Raw genomic sequence first — 22,248 nt, 5'->3', positions numbered from 1 at the left:
GCAGACTCACTTATTTAAGCTTGCCATCTACCATGATGGCTGGCTGAGGGGAGAAGAGAGACAGAGGGGGAGAAGCAACAGAGGTGAAGAAAAGACTGGCTTGAAAATAGGTAGTGTGAAAAGGAGAGAGCAGATCTCAGGGAACAGTAGTGACCTAAAACACCCCTCCTTTAGGAGATGGCTGAAAAGGAATCTAGCAGTGGAAGCCTGCAATCATTCTTGCTTTTACTTACACAAATGTGTATTTGTATAGAGGCTATATAAGAGAAATATCTTAAAGAACAATTACACCTAGTCTTGATGGAACTTTTGTCACCACCTGACACTATATCTTGTGTATTAATATCAGAATGGCTGATCTTTGAACAAACAATACAATGTGCAAATTGTCAGACATGAGTCTGCAGTCTGGCAGGACTGCTGGTTTTGCTACTCTATACAAAGGGCAATTATAGTAGATTGATTTCTGGAATGCTTTCAGAATAATTATCTGTGTCTGACTGTACTCCATCACTATCTTGCTCTACATCTTTATATACTGTATTCAAAGTTTTGTGGCATCTAGATACAGCAAATAAATGAGCTATCTTTCAAAGCTCAAAGTGCTAATAAAACTGTGAAGTATGAAATGAAGGTGCCAAAATGTGAGAGAGATGTTGCAAACTTGCATGCAAAGAGGAAAGACAGTATCAGCTGGAAAAGCCATGGGATTAATGCTAATATTAAGTCTTCTCATAAAAGATGTGTACCTGGCATTCGGAACAGTAGTGTACTGCATGCTGGGGAAGTTACAGATGTCCTATAAAGCCTTTCCGTGTACTTGATGATACATAAAGCAATCTTGAAAGCCTTATGCCAAAGAGAGAATTTTTCTGCTTGGTTTCTACATTTGAAATTCATATTCTCCAAGGAAAATTCTCTGTTGATTGAGGAGCTAATGACACGTTAATAATCACAAGAATAAAGAGACTGAAAGTTGTACAACTCAGAGGAGAATGGGTTTAGGGTCATTCTGTTTCAAACAGAGTTTGCAAAAATGCATAAATATATTGAACACAAAACTGAGGAAATATCCAAAATAAGAGAAGACCAAAAATATGCAGCCTGCCTAACTCCCCCTCTGTGAATTTACTTATGGCACTGAAACCGAAAAAACTTTTACCTGTGTTAAATCAACATGTACACATTTTAAATGAAAAAAAAAAAATAGGAATGATCTTTGATTTCAAAGTGATGTATTATAAAGTACAATATAAATCAGGAGGAACTTTATATTCCTAAGCAGGTACAAATCAAGACATCAGCACTGCTACTCTGGGTTTGGCACTCCATCTACTAGAGATACATGCTTTGGTGGTATTTTTTCCTGTCTGGTACTTGAGTGTGGTAAGACACTACGGGCATATTGCCAGGCTAATGGGACTCAGCTGTTACTGGGTGAAAGTTGCATGCACTGCATTGCATCTACTGCAGCGAGGTGAGAGGAGTTCAGGATGTGTTGGAATCAACTGATTTCTGAATCCCCTTATGTTCTTTACTTTCAAGTTACAGTTCACACCTGTATTCCACTTTGTTTTACTGAAATTAAGGGACTTCATTTGTTTTCTTCCCAGTGTTTTCATAGAGTCATTAAGGTTGGAAAAGACCTCTGAGATCAAGTCCAACAGTTAACCTAACTGCCAGGTCCACCTCTAAACCATGTCCCTAAGCACCACATCCACATGTTTTTTGAACACTTCCAGGGACTGTGATTGCACCACTTCCCTGGGCAGGCTGTTCCAATGCCTGACCACTCTCTCCGTGAAGACATTTTTACTAATATCTAATCTAAACCTCCCCTGGCACAACTGGAGGCCATTTCCTCTTGTCCTGTTGCTTGCTGCCTGGGACAAGAGACCGACCCCCACCTCGCTACAACCTCCTTTCAGGTAGTTGTAGAGAGTGATAAGATCTCCCCTCAGCCTCCTCTTCCCCAGGCTAAACAACCCCAGCTCCCTCAGCCGCTCCTCATAAGACTTGTGCTCTAGACCCTTCACCAGCTTCGTTGCCCTCCTCTGGACACGCTCCAGCACCTCCATGTCCTTCTTGTAAGGAGGGGCCCAAAACTGAACACAGTATTTGAGGTGCAGCCTCACCAGTGCTGAGCACAGGGGCACCATCACCTCCCTGGTCCTGCTGGCCCCACTATTCCTGATACAAGCCAGGATGCCATTGGCCCTCTTGGCCCCCTGAGCACACTGCTGGCTCATGTTCAGGCAGCTGTCAACCAGCACCCCCAGGTCCTTTTCCACCAGGCAGCTCTCCAGCCACTCCTCCCCAAGGCCCAAGTTTTTTTACTGTCTGAAAAGTTTGAGTGTTTGCAAGAGAGAGACTTAAATAACGGTCTGTTTTCCCGTGTGCTGAACTGGCATGGTGGGGCTTGGGGAATGAGCATCTTCAGTTCTGCCTCGCCCAGAGTGTACTGTCGTATGATTACGTGGGTACTAAAGAAACAGAAAGCTTCCAAATTCATCTGTCTCTGTGTATGAACACAGTACAAAATGTAAAACATTTTTAAAAATTAGAATACATTAATTTGGAAAAGTAAATGGGAAGTAAATACAGAGGGAATATTTTTATTGTGTAAGGAAAGCTTCTGAAGGGAGCAAAGGGAAAGAAACAGTACTTATAGTGTACATATTTGAAGGCTATTGAATGTTTTTGCTATCTTTGGTACTTCTAAAACAATTGCTGTATGTGTGAATTCCTAATAAGATCTTTTCTAAAACAGTTTTTATGCTTAAAAGTGGTTTAGTTTTCTCCGTGTTTGTGAATATAAAACAGAGCTATGTGGAGTGTGTGGTCCACTTGCATAATGGTTTGGAGTCCAAAATTAAATGCAGAGTGACATTGGAGAAGATGTCTGTTTGCAGTATGTGCATATGTTTGTAGTTTTCCTGAGAAGTTTCTCATACTCTTGTAGAAAAACATGATGACTTGGTGCCTCTCTTGAGCTGGCTGTGCTCATATGTGTAGAAATAAATGTCTTTTAAATCTTTGTTATATCACTTGCCTTTTTCACAGAGAGAATAAGTATAACTGAATTGTTGTCCGGGATTGACTTTGTGAGTAGAGCTTTGGAGAATGAGAAAAAGGAAAACTTCTCATCTCTCAGGTAAGACCTGGAATAATTAACTGGACTATTAATGGTTTTTCCTCTCAAAGCCAAATAAGATGTTGACTCTGCCTTTATACAGGTTATATGTTGTATTTACTGTAAATTTCTTACTGTAAATTCTTTGAGAAATTATAAAGTTCTACAAAATCTAGGAATAAAAGTTCTGTTTGATTGCTTGTTTACATTTATTTTTATGGAGTTCACTATTGCCTCTTCAATATATAGATTATTCCCAAGATCTTACTGAAAAATGCAGGATGAGCTATCTTTCCAATGTTATACTTTAAAGACTTTAGTTCTTATAGTAAGAAGAACTGAACCTTCCTTTTTATATGTATAAACTTCCTAGTTTAAACTCCTAATTTTTTTTTCCCATTGATTTTAGTGGTCAAACTCATATTTACATCCTGTGATCTCTGGTCAGGCCCTATACCTAAACTAAAACACTAATGAAATGTAGTAAAACACTACTGAAATGTAAATAAAAAAAAAACAAAAAACCTTATATAATTTTTACAGTACCTGCTTTGCCTTTTTAAAACATCAGTTATGCAATAACCTGCCATATCTAAAAAAAGAACAAGATCTTTTATTGCCTTGACCTAAACAAGGTGGTGATCATTTACAGCAGCTGAAGATCTGACCCAGTTCTGCTCCCCAAAATCAGCTTTTCCCTTTGTTCTGTTCTGATCAGCAAGGCATAATCATTCTGTGGCATGTTTCTCCCTTGTGGTAGCACCACCTCTTGTGAATCTGCAAAGATCTGAGCTGTGCGGCTCTTACCTGTTTTGGTAAGTATTCACTCATGGCTGCAACCCATGTGCTCTGATGAGACTATGTGTATGAACACATGCCCACCCACCAACATGAGTAGTGCAGTACACTCTAACCAGTTATGGATATTTATTTGCAATCTTGGCTGATACTTTGTGAGCTGAATCTTCCCAAAAGTTGCTTTATGCTTTTGATAATTTTAAATATTTCTCAAATATCCTTATTGCCATTTCAAACACCATTCTAATAATGCCTCAAAACTGTTGACAATAACTTCCTTTTATCATCTGAATTCTAGCACGTTAAGGAACATTCTTAGTGGAACATTTTCAATTTCAACTTGAGATTAAAATATTGGTAGGAGAATATAGACATCTAAGTGTATAGTTTTAGAGACTTACCATTTTATCTGTTTATCAGGGTAATTATATTTGCCTTGCATGAGCATAGTGAAATGGCTGTTCACAGAAAATGGTTTAGCTGTATCAGTGAGCTTTGGCTGCTTCTTTCTACATATCCTCAAAGGAAGACAAAATTATAGCTTGTGAAAGACTTTTCATTTGCTTCTGCTTCCATCCAAAAGAACAAACCTTCATATATTTACTAACATGTTTATTTGATGATTTTGAAGGGTTTCCACTGTTTAGTATCCCTTCTCCAACCCCCAGTTCTTGTGTGTACCTAGACAGAAAAGAGAAGTGGAATCATAATGAGGAGAGGAAGTAGGGAGTAACAAACACCACCAACTATAAAGCAGAAAAAGTAGGGGGAAGAATGGCTACGTGCAAATGGATTTTACATTGATGTCTACAATCCTGATTTTTTGGGCTTTTTTTTTGATTACTTTGAGTTTTCCTGCACCTTTGTGACAACATTTTGCAGACACCAACCTGTTTACTGGAAATCCTCGTGTGTGCCTATTACAATCCCCCGCACTTGTGGTTCCATTTGCACCTTCTTATTTGTTTTCTAACTGAAGATAGTAACATGAACAATTGCCAAGCTACTTTAAGGGCACATGCACATCCTCTGCAATTGTATATATCTATTGAAGTGCAGAGACCTGGCTGAAAAAAAAATTGATAGTGGCCCACCATCATCAGTACTACATGAACATGACCCCTAAACTCAAAATCAATGGAAAATCCTATTCAGAATTTCTCTTTTGCCTTCTCTTACATCAGGCTCTCACAATTCTTCAAGAATTCCAGGAAAGCTCATTTAGTCTCCCCAAATCCTTGTGAATTTTTGTAAAGTTCCAGTGGTGACACTGCTAAGGAAAAATAAAATATAGCTGTACGTGTGATTTCATCTCTTTTCAGCCCGAGTATCTCATGTAACCTTTCCTTCACACTTGGAATTCACAAACAACTTAAGATCAGCCTCCTGATCACTCCTGGAGTACATTATAAAAGAAAATGAGAGATTTAAAACTAAGGTATATAATCTGGATTTTATTTTTGGAAAGTGTAACATATCTCAGTAATAAAGCAGAATTGGGCACTATGCTTCTGGATGATAACTGCTCTTGGTGGGTGTCACAAGGTATTGGGGTAAGCAAAAGGTTAAATACCTTTAACTGATGAAATCTGATAAGCCTCTAGTAACTTGCTATACATATTGTATCCTAGATCTTCATGAGCATGAATTTGGCTACTAAATAAAACAGGAAAAACCCCCTGCATTCTTTACAAGATGGCATACTTAAATACCAAACTCAATTACATACATGAGTTGTGATAGTGATTTCCTTTCCATGAATTTCCTGTTGATCTTTTGATAATATCTGGATCCTTGTGACCATGGTTGCACAGCAGGTGTGGAAAAAAGTGCCCAGGTTTTAAAAGCACTTTGTGTTACTGCTGACTATGGCAATTCTTGATAGCCTTATTTCCAAGCCAGAGCTGAAACTGAGCTGTGCGTATCCTGTGGAGGCTCCTGTGCCTCTTAGTTACTTCACAACAGTTCTAGAAACTGGCCATGGGAACAAACTTGTTCCCTGGGATGAGTATGTATTATGTGTTCAGCATTATGCAAAATTAACCATAGTTAAGCAGCTAGGTTAAAACACATTAGATAAACTTATTTATGTTAATATAATGTATTTATATATTTAATGGAGCCCCAAAGCACAATCTCTACTACTGAATTAAAATTCAGCAAATATGTGACTGGTACTCATGAACAGTGAGTAGTTTCAGTAATTGATTTTTCAAATAGAATATACTTTTTTATTTCTGAAAATTACCCACCATGACAGTTACACACCACATTGTTTTAATGGTAAAATAAATGAAACATCTGGAACTGACAGAATTATTCCACAGAGCAGCCCGTGAACAGATGAGCAGACAGACTGGCATGACTATGAATAAGCAAAAGCCAGACCAGCCTGCTCCCACCCATCCAAAAGAGAATGAAGCTTCACAGAAGTCATTCTCCTTGCCCCGCTGACACCTATTATTCACATAACAGCTACAGCATATCTGTAGGCAATGCCACTTGCCCACTCTTCTTTGCCAATATGGACAAATTTGTGTTTTGCACTGCTACCATAGAAAATACTTGTTTACTTTCATTCTTTGACTTCCATACCCACAATACCAACATGAGTGGCAGCTAATTACAGTCACAGTGACAGAAGTCATTCTGTGAAGAACTAGAATGAAGCCATCAATTTATTTCCTATTATCACAAAGCGTTTTTTAGACTGTAATGACTTTAAGCACATCTAATAAGAACAGCTAATTTAGAAATTAAAGACTCCGGCATTAAAAAGTCCCCAACCCAAAAGCTAGTGTTTATTCAAATGGTTAATTTTGGCTTTTAAGTGTTTAAAAAAGTATTTTGAAGTGATATTCTACACAATATGAGACCTTAGCTTGTAGAGATGGAGAAAAGATAAAATTTTGCCTTGTTTTTATTTTTTTTAAAGCACATCCTTGGATTTACCCTGTGCTTCTCCTAGACCATATGGTATTCCAGGGTTTCCGATCACATACAAAGGTAAAGAGGAGTAAATTCTGTTCTGGTACAGAGAGTAGATTTAATCTGATTAACCTATACTGAGTATTAGAAAAGGAAAGTTGTCTTGAGTTTTTGGAGGGAGAGGTATTTTTTAAAAATTCCTCATGTTGAGTGTATTCTTTCTAATGTTCTGCAAAACTTCCAAAGGTTTACAACATCGATGCTAGACAAATTTAGATTTTTTTTTTTTTTTTTAATTTCAGACTTTTTTGTAAATCCGTGTATCTCAGGGACAACGCTCCATATTTATCTCCTAATCCTCTCCTACTGAATAGGCTTTGCTAGCTTACTTGAAACCTTTATGCTCTGTCCTTCAAACCCAAAGTGAAAGGTGCCTGTTTTCCTGTGAGCTGTTACCCGTATTGCTTTGTATATATGAGCATGTACCAAGAACTTGGCTGACTGACAGTACTATTGTCAAGTCCCATTGTGCCCCCACCTTTCTTGCGCAATTCTAGCACGCATCAAACCCCTTCCAAACTTCACATGGATACTTGGGCACCTAATCTCTGTCAATCCAAACAACCGTCAAATGGCCTGGCCACAGTCTGTGCCCCAGGGATTTAGATACTACCTTGAAAGCTTGGCTGATGGTTTTCCCATCAGTCAGGTTTCACCGTCAGCCACTTGGGTGTAGCTCTGGGCTGTGATCCTGAGACCTAACACCTGTTGCTATCTGCTCCAGCCTTGGTTCTTGATCCTGACATTTGGATATCTATCCTTCTGTCCTGCCTCCTGTCACAGCTTGTTCCTGCTGCCAAGCAGCCAGCCTAATTCTGCTCCAGCCTTCTTTGTTTGACACCTCCATCTTGCAGGAGGGATCTCATAACCCTCAGCTGAGTCTTCCCTTTGCCAGCATTGACTGCTTGAATCCTGACTTAAGCGTGTACTAGCTTTTCACTGGCCAAAGCTGCTGTAGTGTAAGGGCCAGCTGAGAGCCTGAACTCCTATTCCTCCATGGAAACTCACTAAAAATAATGTGACTGAAAAGAGATCTGCAGTAAAAGCTCCTGATACAAAATTGGAGACAATGCTTTTGAGACCTAAGGAACTTACTCAGTTCCATCTCTTTCAGTCAAAGGGCACTGAGAAAGAGATAAAAAGACCTGACTCTTGTGAAAATAAGGCATCTGACCCGAGTTTTCCTTGATAAACAGAAACAATAACAAAAATGTGTTTGCCATAAATGCTTCTTAGGGCTTTCACAGACTTAACTGGGCTCTGAATCATGATAGTCACTAAACATTTTCTTAATCTACTGCACTTAAATGTCCCCAGGTAGGCTGCTGCTAGCAGCAATATGATCTGTCTGCTCTGATCTTCCCTTCTTCTCTGCACTCTATAGTCCTAGAATAAGGAAATGTAAGACTATGAAAAGCCAGTGGATTCTGAAACAATCAGGTATTGAGAATGAGTTAACATCCATTCTGTCTTCCAGTGCCTTCTGTTTTGTTTAGGTCTTTTACACATTTCAAAATCTAAATTTTCATGCAAGCAGACAAAAAAGAACTGATTTAAGCTACTATCAATAGGATACTGCTGTCTCAATGAACGGGACTATATCCACAATGTGTTTTTGCAAATATTTTTTAGAAAGGCAAAGAAAGGCTCTGAAAACCTTTATTTGATTGTTCTTTAGGATTAAATTGCAGCATGACAACTTGCCTTAAACTGACTCAGCGGCAGCCTGTAGTTGTCCACCCGCAGATCAGATCAGGCAGGGAGCTAGCTCTCAATTACAGTTTGTGCTTTGGTCCTCCATTCATTGCAAGGAGGAAGCAATCTGTTACAGTCTACTCAGCACAGGATTACTTTTCCTTCCTAGCTGGTCTAGATCTGCTGGCCAACAAGGCTGGATATCCTGCTCCCACCACTCATGCTGTGCACATCGCTGTATGCGATGAAGAGTAGAAACCTCTGTGGAGTCACTGAGAAAGCTGCGATGCTATTCAGTGGAAGAGAAAAATGTGGGGCAATCTTGCAAAAAATTGTAACTCTTCTTTCTAAAGGACACAGTTATTTTTACTTTGTGATAGTCTCCTATTTGGGTCTGTTAGTCAGAAACATATATTCTGGTTCTTTGAGCTGATATATGTGAGCAAGCCCTAGATGTGTGCAAATTTCCCTATGTGAATGCCGGCAGATTAGATTGCAGTGCTGGGGTCATGAATGAAAAGAGAGAGGAACATAATTTGACGGCGTATTTTAAAACAAAATAACTGATTATTTTATTGCTACTACCTGTACATTTGTACTATAGGTAGAGAAAGTTGAAGCTGAGCGTCAGCTCAGCTGAGATGATATTTGTTACATATCTTTATAAAAAAGCCTCATAGTTATACCTTCGCAATATCTGCAAAAATGTTGATTTCAAAGAAAAAGTTTAAAAAAATCTGCTATTTAATGCTTTTAAAGCTTTTAAGTCCATGCATTTGTAAAAATATGTTTTTTTAAAAAAATACACTAAAAGAACACAAACTGCAGGTTATCCCTCTTTTTGAGGTAAAAGTGATTCTTTCCTTAGGCTTAGTGGATTTTATCATTAAGAGCTAGGAACTGATAAATAGTGGTGAAAATAGCTAGGAATATGCAAGAAAAATATGTTTTCTAATAATTTATTCAATTATTAGTGCCAATATTCCTCAAACCATATTCAAGCAACTGTCAAACTAGCTGAATACCTAAGTCTTCAGTAAAAAACAGTAAATTATTTGATTAAAAATGTCAGGATTAATTCTAAAATGTTTTTAGCAAATGACATTAGTCCAGCTGTCTTGTAAAGTAAGAGGACCAGAGCTTTTTCCATATCTCCTGGGAACAAAAACTGACTAATTCTGTAAATGTTTGTACAGATTTGGTTGTATTCCTTTGAGTCTAAATTGCATATTAAATTATGAATATTGTCATTCGTCTTGTAGGAGAGGCTTGATACACTGTTAAAAAAGCTAAATAATTCATTCAATTAAAAATATGAGGCAAGAGCTTTAAGGCTGTAGGCAAACATCAATTTTTGTACGTTAACATCAGTGTTCATGTGTATATCACTAGGCATACATAAAAATATATATGTACTCCTAAGATCTACTGATCCACTTTGCTTACAGTTACAGCAAAGTGGATACAGATACTTTGTTGATAGTACAGAATGGATGTGATCTGTTTATTTGTTAATGCTAAATAATTAGCAACCTGCCTTTTTTGAAACATTAATAACAAGAAGAATAGCTCTCACTAATGTTCTGTGAGCTTATTAACATAGCTCCTTACAGTATTTCCATGATCCTCTTAAGGTTCATACTACCATCTTGCATGATGGAGAGGCAACAAATATTTTTGTCAGTGTTTCTTGCTGGCAGTCTTCCTCCAGGACCCTGGAGCGACATTCCATAAGAGCAGAAGTGTGCGAGTGAGGAGAGACTGAGGGAAGAGGAGTAGCAGTGCTCCTTTTGCTCTCTTCTACCCACCTTTGTTGAATAAAGTTCATATGAGTAACAGGATACAGAGGAACTAGATGGGTTTAAGGTAGTGTAAACTGTGGAGTAGCCCTGATTCTTTTCTTCTGGTAGTCCACTGTGACCTGCAAGAGCCTAAGGGGCTTGCAGGTTGACCAGGAGCCTGTTTTTCATTCCTCCTCCTCTCAGCAAAAATTTGAAATCTTTTGAATAGAACTTTGAGGCTTTTTTTCCCTCTTTATTTGCTGCTATAAGTTATTCCTCATATAAAGGCGATAGAATGCAGAATATTTCTCTTTCAATAAGCTAGATAGCTAAAGATGTGAGTTAAATCAAGGGTCTAGCTTATCTCTATCAGCCAAAAACAATCCAAGCCAAAGGAGCTGATGACAAATATGTGAGAAATCAAACATATTTGATGATAAGGAAATAATGCCAGAAACCTTGCATTGACTTGGTTCATCCTTATTCATGAACAGAGATGAGTCAGAATCAGGCACTGGGTTGAACTTAGTTCAGCTTTTTCATTCTGTTGCCCACCTCTATTTCTGTCATATGGAATAATGATTTTCTAGCAGAATATAAGGAGGCAAGTTGGAATTCAGATTTTGTCTAGTAGGCTGTTTTGGGTTTTGGGGGTGGTTTTTTTGCTTGTTTGTTTTTGTTTTTTGTTTAAAGACGCATATGCTCAGCAAAGAAAACTTCAGCTTCAATAGCTGAAGTTCCTCTAAGGAGCTGAAAATAGAGCATTGTAATGGAAAAGCGTTGACCAGTTTTGATGGAAAGGGCTGGTAACAACACTTGCCCATGCATGCAAAAGCATGGTTGAAGAAAGACTCACTGAACATATTAGCAGCACTCTCAATGTTGCGTGAGGTGCTTCAAATAAGCCATCTGATTTATACTTCGGAAAAAATAATGCTATGATTGAAACATATGCAAGACCATCCATCTTTTATGGTTGAACTTAATAAGGTAATACTGCTCTCTCCAGAATGTCTCATCCTGGCCAACAAAGCCTGATTCAGATTCTTCACCTTTCTTTTAATGAGCTGAAATAGTGTGCTTTTTCCAAGTCACTGTTAGTATATATATTTTCATAGTTTGGCTATGACAGATTTCATACTGGAAAGAAAATAGAATCCCAGAAGCCATATATCTATAAATATTTGCCAAACCTATATTTTCTACAGATGGGTCCTATACGAAAAAATACATTAATATTAGCACTTCTGAATGCCCTGATGAAGATTAACTTTTACAATGAAAGTTAATTTTCCTCCCCTGGCTTAACAGATGATGCTAATAAGAAATCTGTTTTCTGAATGAAAGACTTGGTGCAACAGAGGGCAGAAACTGAAAGGCCAAGTGTTGGATGGTACTGCTTTATCTATGACAGCTGAACAGTTTTGAAAATCTGATCTTCAGAGCTGAAGGACTGCCAAAACCTGGAGGCCTTGGTATGTTGCTTGGGCTCACTACTAAAGAGAGGTTGCAGGATCACACTCTCTCGAGTTCACTCAATGTGAAAACATCTGCACCCCCTTCTTCCTCTATAAAGGGACATTGTCTAGTTGCTGAGCTTCAGCAGAAGCATAAGTCTAGCTCTAATTCCCTTTTGTGTCACCATTTTAGGTGATCTGTAGTCAGTCACACCTGGGTAGAATGGAAAAAATCAAGGCTGGGATTCAATTTGAGTCCTCAATATAAATGGGTTTTTAAGAAACAATCAAATTACTCCTGTCTGCTTCAGGCACATTTACCTAATTTTTTCTTATTGTGTAAGAGAAATGGCCAATTTTTCTGTCAAAAAGAAAAAAATAGTGTCAGATGAAGAGATGTTATCCTTTTTAGATTCCAGCGTAACTGGTTTTCAATTGTGTGCTCCTAAAATGGTGGGGCTATTGGTAATTAACACTATTACAAGTATAATTTCAAAACATCTAGCACAATTTAGGGGGGGTTGCATTTTATGATGGCTCACTTCCATCTTACAACAGGAAACTCTGGAACCGATCATTTTTCTTGCTTGATTCATCACAGTTCATTGTCATACATCTATCAGAAAAAAACATACTTGTTTAATAACATGAAGATACACAACTGATGGGGGTTTTCATGGGAAATCATGTAAAACATTTCATTTCATAAAGTACAGTGTAAGCTGGAAATAAGGTTTGCAGGAAGGAAAGGAGAAGAAAGAGCTATAGCACTGCAAATAAACAGTGCATTTTCAAATACAGCTTGAATCATAAAATAAAAAAGGTGAGGAGATTTCACTTTCTAAGACAGGAAAACAATTTGACCTTTACAAAAGATATTCGCACTACATATTGCTCAGGCCCTTTGATGCTTTGTTGATAAAATCAAAAGCTGTTTAGAGCAAATTAGAGTTAGCTTGATTTTGAAGCAATTGAAAAAATGAGAACAGTTTGCAGCACTGATAAAACAGACTTTTGCTCTCCCAACCAAGGCCATAGTTGTTTGAACTACAGTCTTTATTCCTTCCTCTGTTTCTTCTGACCCAGTATTATTTCTTCTTCGTCTTGTATTTTTGCATTGCAGTTTAACAGAAAAGCTTTGTTGAATGGAACAGGGTTTGTTTGGGACTACAGCTTTGTATGTATTTCTAAAGAGATTTGTAGGCAATCTTTATGAGTGCTGCTGTATTTTTAGTAGTCCTCTCACTTGCCTATTAAATACAGGGCTGAACAATAGTAATTACTGCACAAATACCAAGGTCCCAAAGTAGTACCATTCACTTCAATGAAGAACTGCTGTGAAAGCACATTTGAAAAATAACCCATGGTGACAAGAGATGGGGAAGAAGGGAAAGAAACTGCAGTTCAAAGGGCTTTTTCTGAGGGAGCATAATTCATTCATGTGTATACAAGATTCTTTTCCCTGTTGTTTGCATTTTCACTATAATAAAATAGGCCCATGGAAGTGCCTAGTGGGCAGAAAGTGAGTTCTTTAATGGAAAGGTTTATATGACTGAAGTAAAGAAAGGCCGTGAAACAGGGTGTCACTGGGAGGCTGGAAATGAGCTGGATCAGCTAGGAGGGGATCAGCTATACAAGGGGTTGAAGGGAGAAGATTAACTGTGGGATCAGACTTAGAGAGTAGCAGGGGGCAACAAAAAACCTGCAAGGTGTAACAGGCGAGATGTCAAGGAGTGTCAGTGAAGACACAGTATCTTTTCTGAACTGGAAATTTTAGGGCTGTCCCTGTGCCCGTGCAATGCCAGTGAGGGACCCCCAAGGTATTCAGGTGCGTGCTGGTTTAACTTCTATTTTGTTTGTAAATCCAATATTGCTTTGGTGAAGGCGAGCCATTGTAGCAGCATAGTATTTTCATTATTTGAAAGCATTAGTTGTATACTACAATGGAAAACTCTATATTAATTTATTTTTTCAGGTTATGTTTCTGCTCTTTCAAGACTGCTGCAAACTAAGAACTGTTGGTTTTAGTAAGTTTTCCCTTTTTTAGAAATGAAAGTTTTCTTGAGAATGTATCACTCTCTTAAGGATTTATTTTGGTTTTGCCAAAAAATATATTTTTCTTATCCCCTTAAGTTTTTTCTATGTTTATGCAGCTCACAATCTTTTTCTTTTAGATTATAAAAACAATTAGTGAAGGAAGTAAGGAAAAAGAAAAAGGCATATGTTTCTTTTTGTCCCCAAATCTTAAGAATATAGAAGATAGGACATTGGTTTTCACTCATAGGACAATTGTTATCATTCATTCTAGCATTTCACATTTTGTCTTTCTTTCATACATTATGTACTCCAGATCTCAAACAAACTTTTGTGTACACGCTAATACATGCTGATACTGTCTTGAGACAGGTCCACTGCTTGGTTCAGTAGACCGTGTCATCATTGAACTCCGGCATTAGGAAAAAAAAATAAAAAGGTCAGTGGCTTTGCTCACATTTCCTTTTAAACTGGATAGCTTTGTAGATCTGCCTCACCCCATGTTTAACCAGCGAAGTAAAATTCATCATAAAAAAAATAACCAACCCAACCCCCAAAGCCCCCAGGCTTATAAAAAATGCTGTCTGCAAATGCTGTATGGGAACCCTATTTATAACTAAATTTCTGCCATTTGGGTTGAAGATTCTATTCTCTTCCCTGGTGAGGTGTGGGTGTGCTAACCAAGCAGCTGAACTGGGTGAATGATACTCTGATATTACAGGCACTTGGAAGGGATTTCAAGATTTCTAATGCACAAAAATAAAGCTGATGAGACCATCATGACATAAACACTTAATATTCTTCTTAACACAAGCAGGAAATGAGACCAAATTTCAGATGTATTTCCTGAATTACTGTGGTTTTCTAAGTGCCCTTGAAATGTGTTGCATGTAAACAAACCTGTCCTCTGGGTTGGATAACCTGACTAAGACATGCATTCTTGATTCTTCAAAGCAATTGCTTTACTTGCCAATATCAAATCCAATTCTAAAGCCTGGGGAAAGTTTAATGACATATAATTTCAACAGATCTTCCTTTTTTTGACCAAAATGTAAAATGCAGTCTGAATTGTTTATGATTCGGAACATGCTTAGAAAAAACACACGACTTTAATTGAGGGTAAATTTATCATAACTCTAGTATGGGCCCATTCAGTTGCAGTATATACCAGCTTTACCCCAGGACATTTTATCAGCGTTTGTGCTAGGCAAAGAGCACCATAACAGAAAGGTCCGTTTACAGAGAGCATGTTTATTTCAAGTATTTCATGCATGTAGATGTTTTCAACATGAGCTGGCAAAAACACTTTACATAAAATGTGCAACAATGCAACTACCTTTTCTAAACAAAACAAGGTTGTTCTGTTTGCTTGTTAAGTCAGCTTTAGCAGTTCTTAGAAATGTCATTTATTAAATGTCAAGCTAATTACTTGTAATATCAACCCTGAAAAGCAAACCTTTGTGGGTGCGCTTTCAGAAGCCTTATTCTTCTCTATTCACAGTCTGTCTGGTACATTTCTGGTAAACAAATTGATGTTTTTCCAAAGATGCTAAACTATTTGCTAAATATGTATCATTGTTTAGAATATAGAAGGATGTTTCATAATACTTTAATGAAAGGAAATGCAGAATATATTTTTATTTTAAATAACAAGGTTTTAAAAATATGCCTGTGATACAACAAATGAATTCTAGCAAATATCCCATGTCTGGCAGGGACCACTTCCACTTCTGTGGGTTAGCAGGGATTGGTTTTGTTCTTGCTGCTGAACCTGACACCAAAAGTACAATTAGTGCCGATTCAATAGCTATTTCTATACCATGAATCATTACAACTTACATTGGCTGCTTGGCACTAGAAGGGTGCTACCAGCAGTAACTGCAGTATTAGGAAGAGTAACAGACCTCCTTTTGTTGAGAAAAAGAGGTTAGTAGAAAGGAAGCAAATTTCAGTGTTACAAATGCTTTGTGTACAACAACATGTAAATCAGCAAAAATGAAATGAAAGTCGTGAATCAGTAGAAATAAAAGAAATGGACTGAGAATTTCTATACTGTTTAGGCTACAAAAACAGAATTCTTGTATTTGAAAACTCTTAACAGCTCTGAAGTAGCCTAAGTATATATCTACAAGGGAGAATTAAGATGAGCACTGTCATGGTGTGTTAGTTAAATCTAGTTTACACAGGTAACCATAAAATAAAATTGCAGCAGTCCAAAGGATCTAGCATAGGGTGAAAACTGAGAAGTGACAAAGGTTGAGCCTTGGAGATGAAAGAGCTTGGGAACAGAAACAGTAATTTTTGCGTTGGTATCTGCTGTACCTACACATGGGCACAGGTAGTTTCTGTCGTGGAAATTTTGCATTCTGCATATGAAAAAAAGCAAGTAAAATTAATGCACTCACAAAATAGACCAAAACTGAGGCTAAAAAGTCAGACTTTAGTACTGATTTGGTGTATCAAAATGCAATCTGTGCACTGGATATTTTAGGAAAGCCCATCAGGTTTTAATTGTTCTATTGATCCATATGGGAGTTAAGGTCTTAGCTTGCTCAAAATTCCAGTAGACAGATAGCTAAGTTTTTGTATGCCTTTAAAGTTTGCCCCAAACAAATCACGTGTCAAGGAAAAAAGTTGATCAGCAAATATTTTCAGATGAAGTTTTGAAAACAAAAATAGTTCATAACAGAGGAATTTATTAGCATGATATTATATCTTTAAATGTTATGAGTTTCTAATGAGATCTTGAATGCTCTTGTATCTTATATTACCTGAGAATTGCAAAGACATCGTAACATTATGTTAATTATGGAATATTTAAATACTTTCTTGCTGCACTGAAGTTGTACTTTTAATTCTCATATATGTATATAATCTCTTACTATACATACACATAAATATACATAAAACATTTACATGAATTTATATAAAGTTGCATAAAAATATCCTAATTCTATTACAGCCTCAACCATTGGAGACATACAGAAAATACTTATTTCTTGTTAGGCAACTTTATTTAAAATAAATGTAATGGAAGTTGCAATGTAGACAGGGAGTGCAATCTCCTGTTTTGGTGCTCTGATGAGCCACAATCTTATTTATGCTACCCTGGCAATGTAAAAGACATCAAAGTGGACACAAACTTCAACCTCATGCGTTCTATGACTGCTTTATATTTCTAGATCCTGGCCACTATCTTTCCTGTTCACTGTTTCAAAGCAGTCGTAGACCGACTTTATAGATAAAATTGAAATGCTTTGAATTAATTCTCTAACATGAAGTTATTGAACTAGCCCCCCACTTTAAATTATGCATATAAACTATGAACTGCTAATTCTATATTCTAGCTAATAATTTCTTGCAAGTAGTATAGATTAAAAATGAGTGTCCTATTTAAAAAGGCAGCAGTGAATTTTCATCAACTTCCTTCTCTTCCCTCCATGTACTCATTTTTGGAGTGAAGTGGTAACTGGGAGAAAGAGTGCTTTTGTGAGAAGCTTGGTTTAAACTCTGGCTTTTTTCACCTATATATTGGATTACATAGATGTATCTCTCACGGGATTCCTGCAAAAACCTTTGACTTTAAAAAGGGTCGATGAAGGTTAAAAGCATTCCTGGCTGACCTTACGGAAATGTTCCTTATGGGAAAGGGCTAGATAAAAATTCCTGACATCAAAATGGAGCACAATGGGAATTCAGAAGAGAAGTCAATTTGGGACCTGATAAAGTTCAATAAGTGTCAGAGAACTTGGAAAGGTATAAAGAATATTAATTTGTTTGTTTCTTTTTTAAACTGAATTTTGACTCACTGGTCCCTGGAATTGCAAAAGGACGCGAGCTCATTGTTTTCTCCTCACCAATCTTTTTTTGATATTGCTGATATTTTGTTAAATTCTCAGGCTCCAAGGTAAATGCTGTTGTGCATAACAGAAAAGCATATTACCAAGCTATGGGAATAAACAGTTGAAGCAGAGACCCTGAATGTGTTGTGATCCTGAATGTCTCTGCATTAAGGTATTTGCCTGTGATCATTACATGACTCCTTTATCTTTCATATCTAGGTGTCTCAGACATTTTTCAAATATAATTTCTCTTCGTAGAGGAGGGATTAATGCAAATGCAGACAACCATCAACGTTCTGCAGTATTTCTGAAATGATCGAGGTTTTTAGAAGTGACTCAAATAACTGAACTTTGCAGTAGATTCTGTTACAGGCATTCACGAACAGAGTTAGAAGTTGTAAAATCCATCCCACTGAACAGAAACGTGCTTAACCAAATAAATAAAAGGTGCAAAAGAAAGAGATGCATGTTTAAATCCTGTTCTTTCTCACATGTAGAGGCTTAGCTCAATATCATTTAGCTGCATGTTTCCTAATGGTATGCTGTGCCTGCTCTATCAAATACAGGGCAGAATTTGCTGGTTTTTTTTTTTTTAAATATAATCTAGGATGTCATTCCGTCCTAAGTAACTTAGTAGTTAGGAAACTCCTCTCCTGGTAGCAGCCATGAGACTACCACCAGTTCCCTGCAAGAATTAAAATTATGTTACATTAAAGAGAATGCTGGATCTAGCTGGCAGCGATGGCAACTCCTAGGCTGCCAGAGGTTGCAGAAGGTATCTGACAGAATAGGAAAGTAGATGAGCATGGCCTGAGTCTTAAGCATTGTATCACAGCATTCTTTACATGGGCATCTTTCGCTAGTGTTTTTCATCTTTTATCATCGTTGAATCCTTGACAGAATTTTTGTTGGTTTTGGGTAGAAAGCTAAGCTCTCATGTGCTATTAAATGTAAGTATTGTGACCAGTAGTTTAAAAGAAAGCATATTATGTTATTAAGGGTTAATATGGCAAATGCAGAAATAATAAAGTTTCTTCATAAATTACCAATGCAACCTCATCTGAAATACAGTGTGCAGTCCTGGTCACAACATTCCAAAAAGCAGATGGCAGAAGCAGGATAGCCCTTTTACAGTCCAAGGCCTTGACAAAATTTACCTGCAAAAAGCTTCAGAAAAGAGAACTATACTACAAAAAAGGGACATTTAAACAGGTACATATGTCTCAGGCATGCTGAGTAGTAAAGAAAAGATGGATCAGGAAACTCCATCTTCATTCCATCTTCATGTCTCCTTTGTTCCTAATGGAAAAACAGAAGAGATTTTTAAAAGAGAAAATAAACTCCCATACTTTTCACAGAACCGCAATTACTTTTTGAGGTCATTTTAAAATGAAATTATTGATACCAAAATGTCAAAATATCAAGAATAGCTAGAATCATTATTAATTATAATACTAAAATGTGCTAGTGACATTAAACTATATGACTGAAGACCAGCCTGTCTAGAGCGGAGAAGGAGCTCTGTTGATTTGAGATTTCTCTATACGGTTTGCAATTAAAATTTTCTCAGAAGTGTTTAGTGTGTGCTATTTTTGGAGAATGAGTCCTGGACAAGAAGGACTGTTGACCTCTTTCGGTAAGGCAGCTTCTATTGTTATGTCTGTAATGGGCAAAACTGGCACGATTAAGATTTTCATTTCATTAGCCAAATTTGATTCTGTTTTTCTGAAATGGTCACAGCTACTGTAAGAGGTGTCAAGCTCCTTTGAACTCCCTGGTGTTGCAGTGCACTCACTGAAGTCAAGGTTGTATTTTCTTTTCAAAATCTAGAGCAGAAAATTCTTTCTCCCGTCAGTATCAAAACTATTGTGATATGGGTTAAGCATGTTATCATTTCAAATTTGTGTTATTATATACAGAACATAACAATTACTACCATCTGATGGAATAACTGCTTAAAGCCATTCATTTGTACAAAAACATTAGATGATCTAATTGTTTTTGAGAACATTATAGTTAAGTACTTTATCTTACAATGTAAGCTGGCCATTGATGATTTTAAGGAATGCGTGCATTTTCATTAAATAAGGTTGTATAGGAACCAGGAATTCAATGCAGTTGAAGCTGACAGGGGAGGTTTTTCTTAGAAAATAGTGTAGTGTATGTGTATTTTACCATTCAGAATATTTTGAAGATAGGGTATATTATCACATTAGAGCAAGAACTACGTTGTGACTTGGCACAAGTTATTATACTGACTGTAATGGAGTTGTAGTTTGATAAGAAATCAGACTCTTTAAAATACCTTCAAAAGCAGCCCTGTTCCTGGTTTCAGTGCTGATCTGAAAATAGGTGTACTAGTTAGGTAATTTTCAGGAGATGAAAGAACAGTAAGTCTTGCAGCCAACATGCTTGAGGAGGAGAACAGGAAACTATGCTAATTCTCTCCATGGTAAGGTGGATGGAAGAATGCAGAGCTGCTTGTATGCCTTTCTATGCAATGTATCTGGATAAAAATTAGTCTTCTTATTTTTCCTTTGAAAATACTTGTGGGACTGCATTAAAAGCTATGCAATTAGATGCAGACTTTGAGATTTTACTCAGTTTGTTGTCATTCATCTAGACAACAAGCTTAAGAATATTTGAAGTGATTTGTGGAAACTGCTGACTGACCCACTAGGAAGCAGATGTCAACTCTTCTTCTGGGAACTGAAACTACAAATTCAATAGCTTGAGTACAAATAAATAATGTGAAATAATTTTGATAAATGACATATTTTTCAAAACCACACTGATTTTCCCAACAGGCAAAGTATACCAGGACTGGAGAGGCATGATTGCACCAAATCATGTGAAGGAGTGCAGCCAGGCGAGGCAAAAAAGCATGAAGGGCAAGGAGGTATGTAAAATGACCAAGTATTGGTCAGGAAGGATCAGCTCTGTGTACATTAGAAATTTTTGCATTTTAGTAATGATGAACTTTGCTTTCTAGATCAGTGATGTCTAATATAAACAATGTTGTTATCAGAACAGGGGAACAAAGTTTATAGTTGGAGCAGTAGCCAAGATTTTGAGTCCAGAAAATTCTGAGCTTACCAGATATCCTTACGTTATTATGGGTACCATGCTTTACCCATTACTACGGACAAAGCAGTGCTTCAATATTGGTGCACTACCATGAGTAGAACTTCCATGAATGTAAGTCTATTGCACTATGTACATGCATATGACATATTACATATAGACCACCACATAAAGAGTAAATCCCTGTGTTAAACTAAACCAAACAATACATCCAGATTTCTGGAGTACACAGACTTTTAAATGCTCATAGTCACCCCATGTTAGATAACACAGGTGAATATCAAAATTGAAATAACTTTATCGAGATATACCCTTTCTTTAAGAAGAGGCACAGGTAGACTGATATTTGATTTCCAGTATTTGCATCTTCATGGCATGGCTATCTCGTTTCACCAACTTGATTTTTACAACATGCTATCCAGAAATGTAAGCTTTTTTCCCAGTGGGCTAATAAAGCTGAAATTATTTGACCTAGCCTCATGTAATGTAAGGCAGAAACTGGATAATTTAAATTACCATGCCTTTATAGCAATTTTAACAAATATTTTATGAAAAATACTGAACACTGGAAAGATTACAGATTCTCAAATTCATATAGTTAAAATGAGGTAAAGCTCAGAAAGCAATAGAAACATTTAACAAAAGTTTACACATACTATGCACAAGATTTAGAAACAATATGGTTTTGAGGTACAAAGATTAAATATTAAGAGTAATTTAAGGTAGCAAGCAGCTGTTGGAGGTAACTTCCCTACTTAAAGTTTTCTGTTTGACCTTAGAAGAGAATAGATCCTACTATTTAATAAAATAGTTTAAAACACATTTTAGCCTGTTGGAAAACACTTGTGAAGACTGAAAGGCTTGCAAGAAACAAAAGTGGAAGGTTTTTTTTTTTTTTTCTTTAAATATTTCTTTTGTTCTTAAAAAGGAGCCTCTATCTGTGAATAAAGCAGAATATAAAAGAAGAGAGACGATTTCATAGCTTAAATTGAGTTGGACAGGATTCTGGATAGTGGCAGTTGAAATTCTAGCACCTCTTCAATTGAGAGGTGTTATCCCTAAAAGCATCTTATAATGATAGTTACTTTTAAATGAGTCATCCTCAGACAGATACAGTCAGATAATCGTTCTCTGTATTCTTTGGAAAACACTATGAACCTAGCCTTTGTATAAACAAGAACTTTTCTTTCTGTACTGTAATTCAGTTATCTTTGTAAATTGTCCTAACAGTCAGTTAATTCACAAAGAGAGTGACTTTGGACTGATAAAGGTATTTTCACCTAATGGATCTGGGACCTTGCAGTAGGCGATTGTGCCACTTGGATATTTATTAAGCACTAGTTTTCACCTAGTTAATTTTTTTTTTTTTTCTCCCACTACTTTTGTGGAAAAACAGCTCTTTTCTCCTTTGGTGGTCAGAAACCTTCAGTTTTCGT

The 22,248-nt window shown here is 37.0% G+C and overlaps 1 protein-coding gene across 1 annotated transcript in view; it reads left to right on the top strand.

The window, feature by feature from the left end:
• Positions 1 to 22,248, top strand: part of IQCM (IQ motif containing M) — a gene marked incomplete at both ends in the record, with an annotated part of 107,195 nt that overhangs the window by 5,414 nt on the left and 79,533 nt on the right. The window contains 2 exon segments of the mRNA XM_082315043.1: positions 3,064 to 3,154; positions 6,867 to 6,937. Coding sequence (XP_082171169.1) covers positions 3,064 to 3,154; positions 6,867 to 6,937 — 162 coding nt within the window.

Source organism: Platalea leucorodia (assembly GCF_965183815.1).
Source record: "Platalea leucorodia genome assembly, chromosome: 6".
Taxonomy (NCBI): domain Eukaryota; kingdom Metazoa; phylum Chordata; class Aves; order Pelecaniformes; family Threskiornithidae; genus Platalea; species Platalea leucorodia.
The sequence above is the reverse complement of the archived record's forward strand: the minus strand, read 5'-3'. Positions and strand labels throughout refer to the sequence as shown.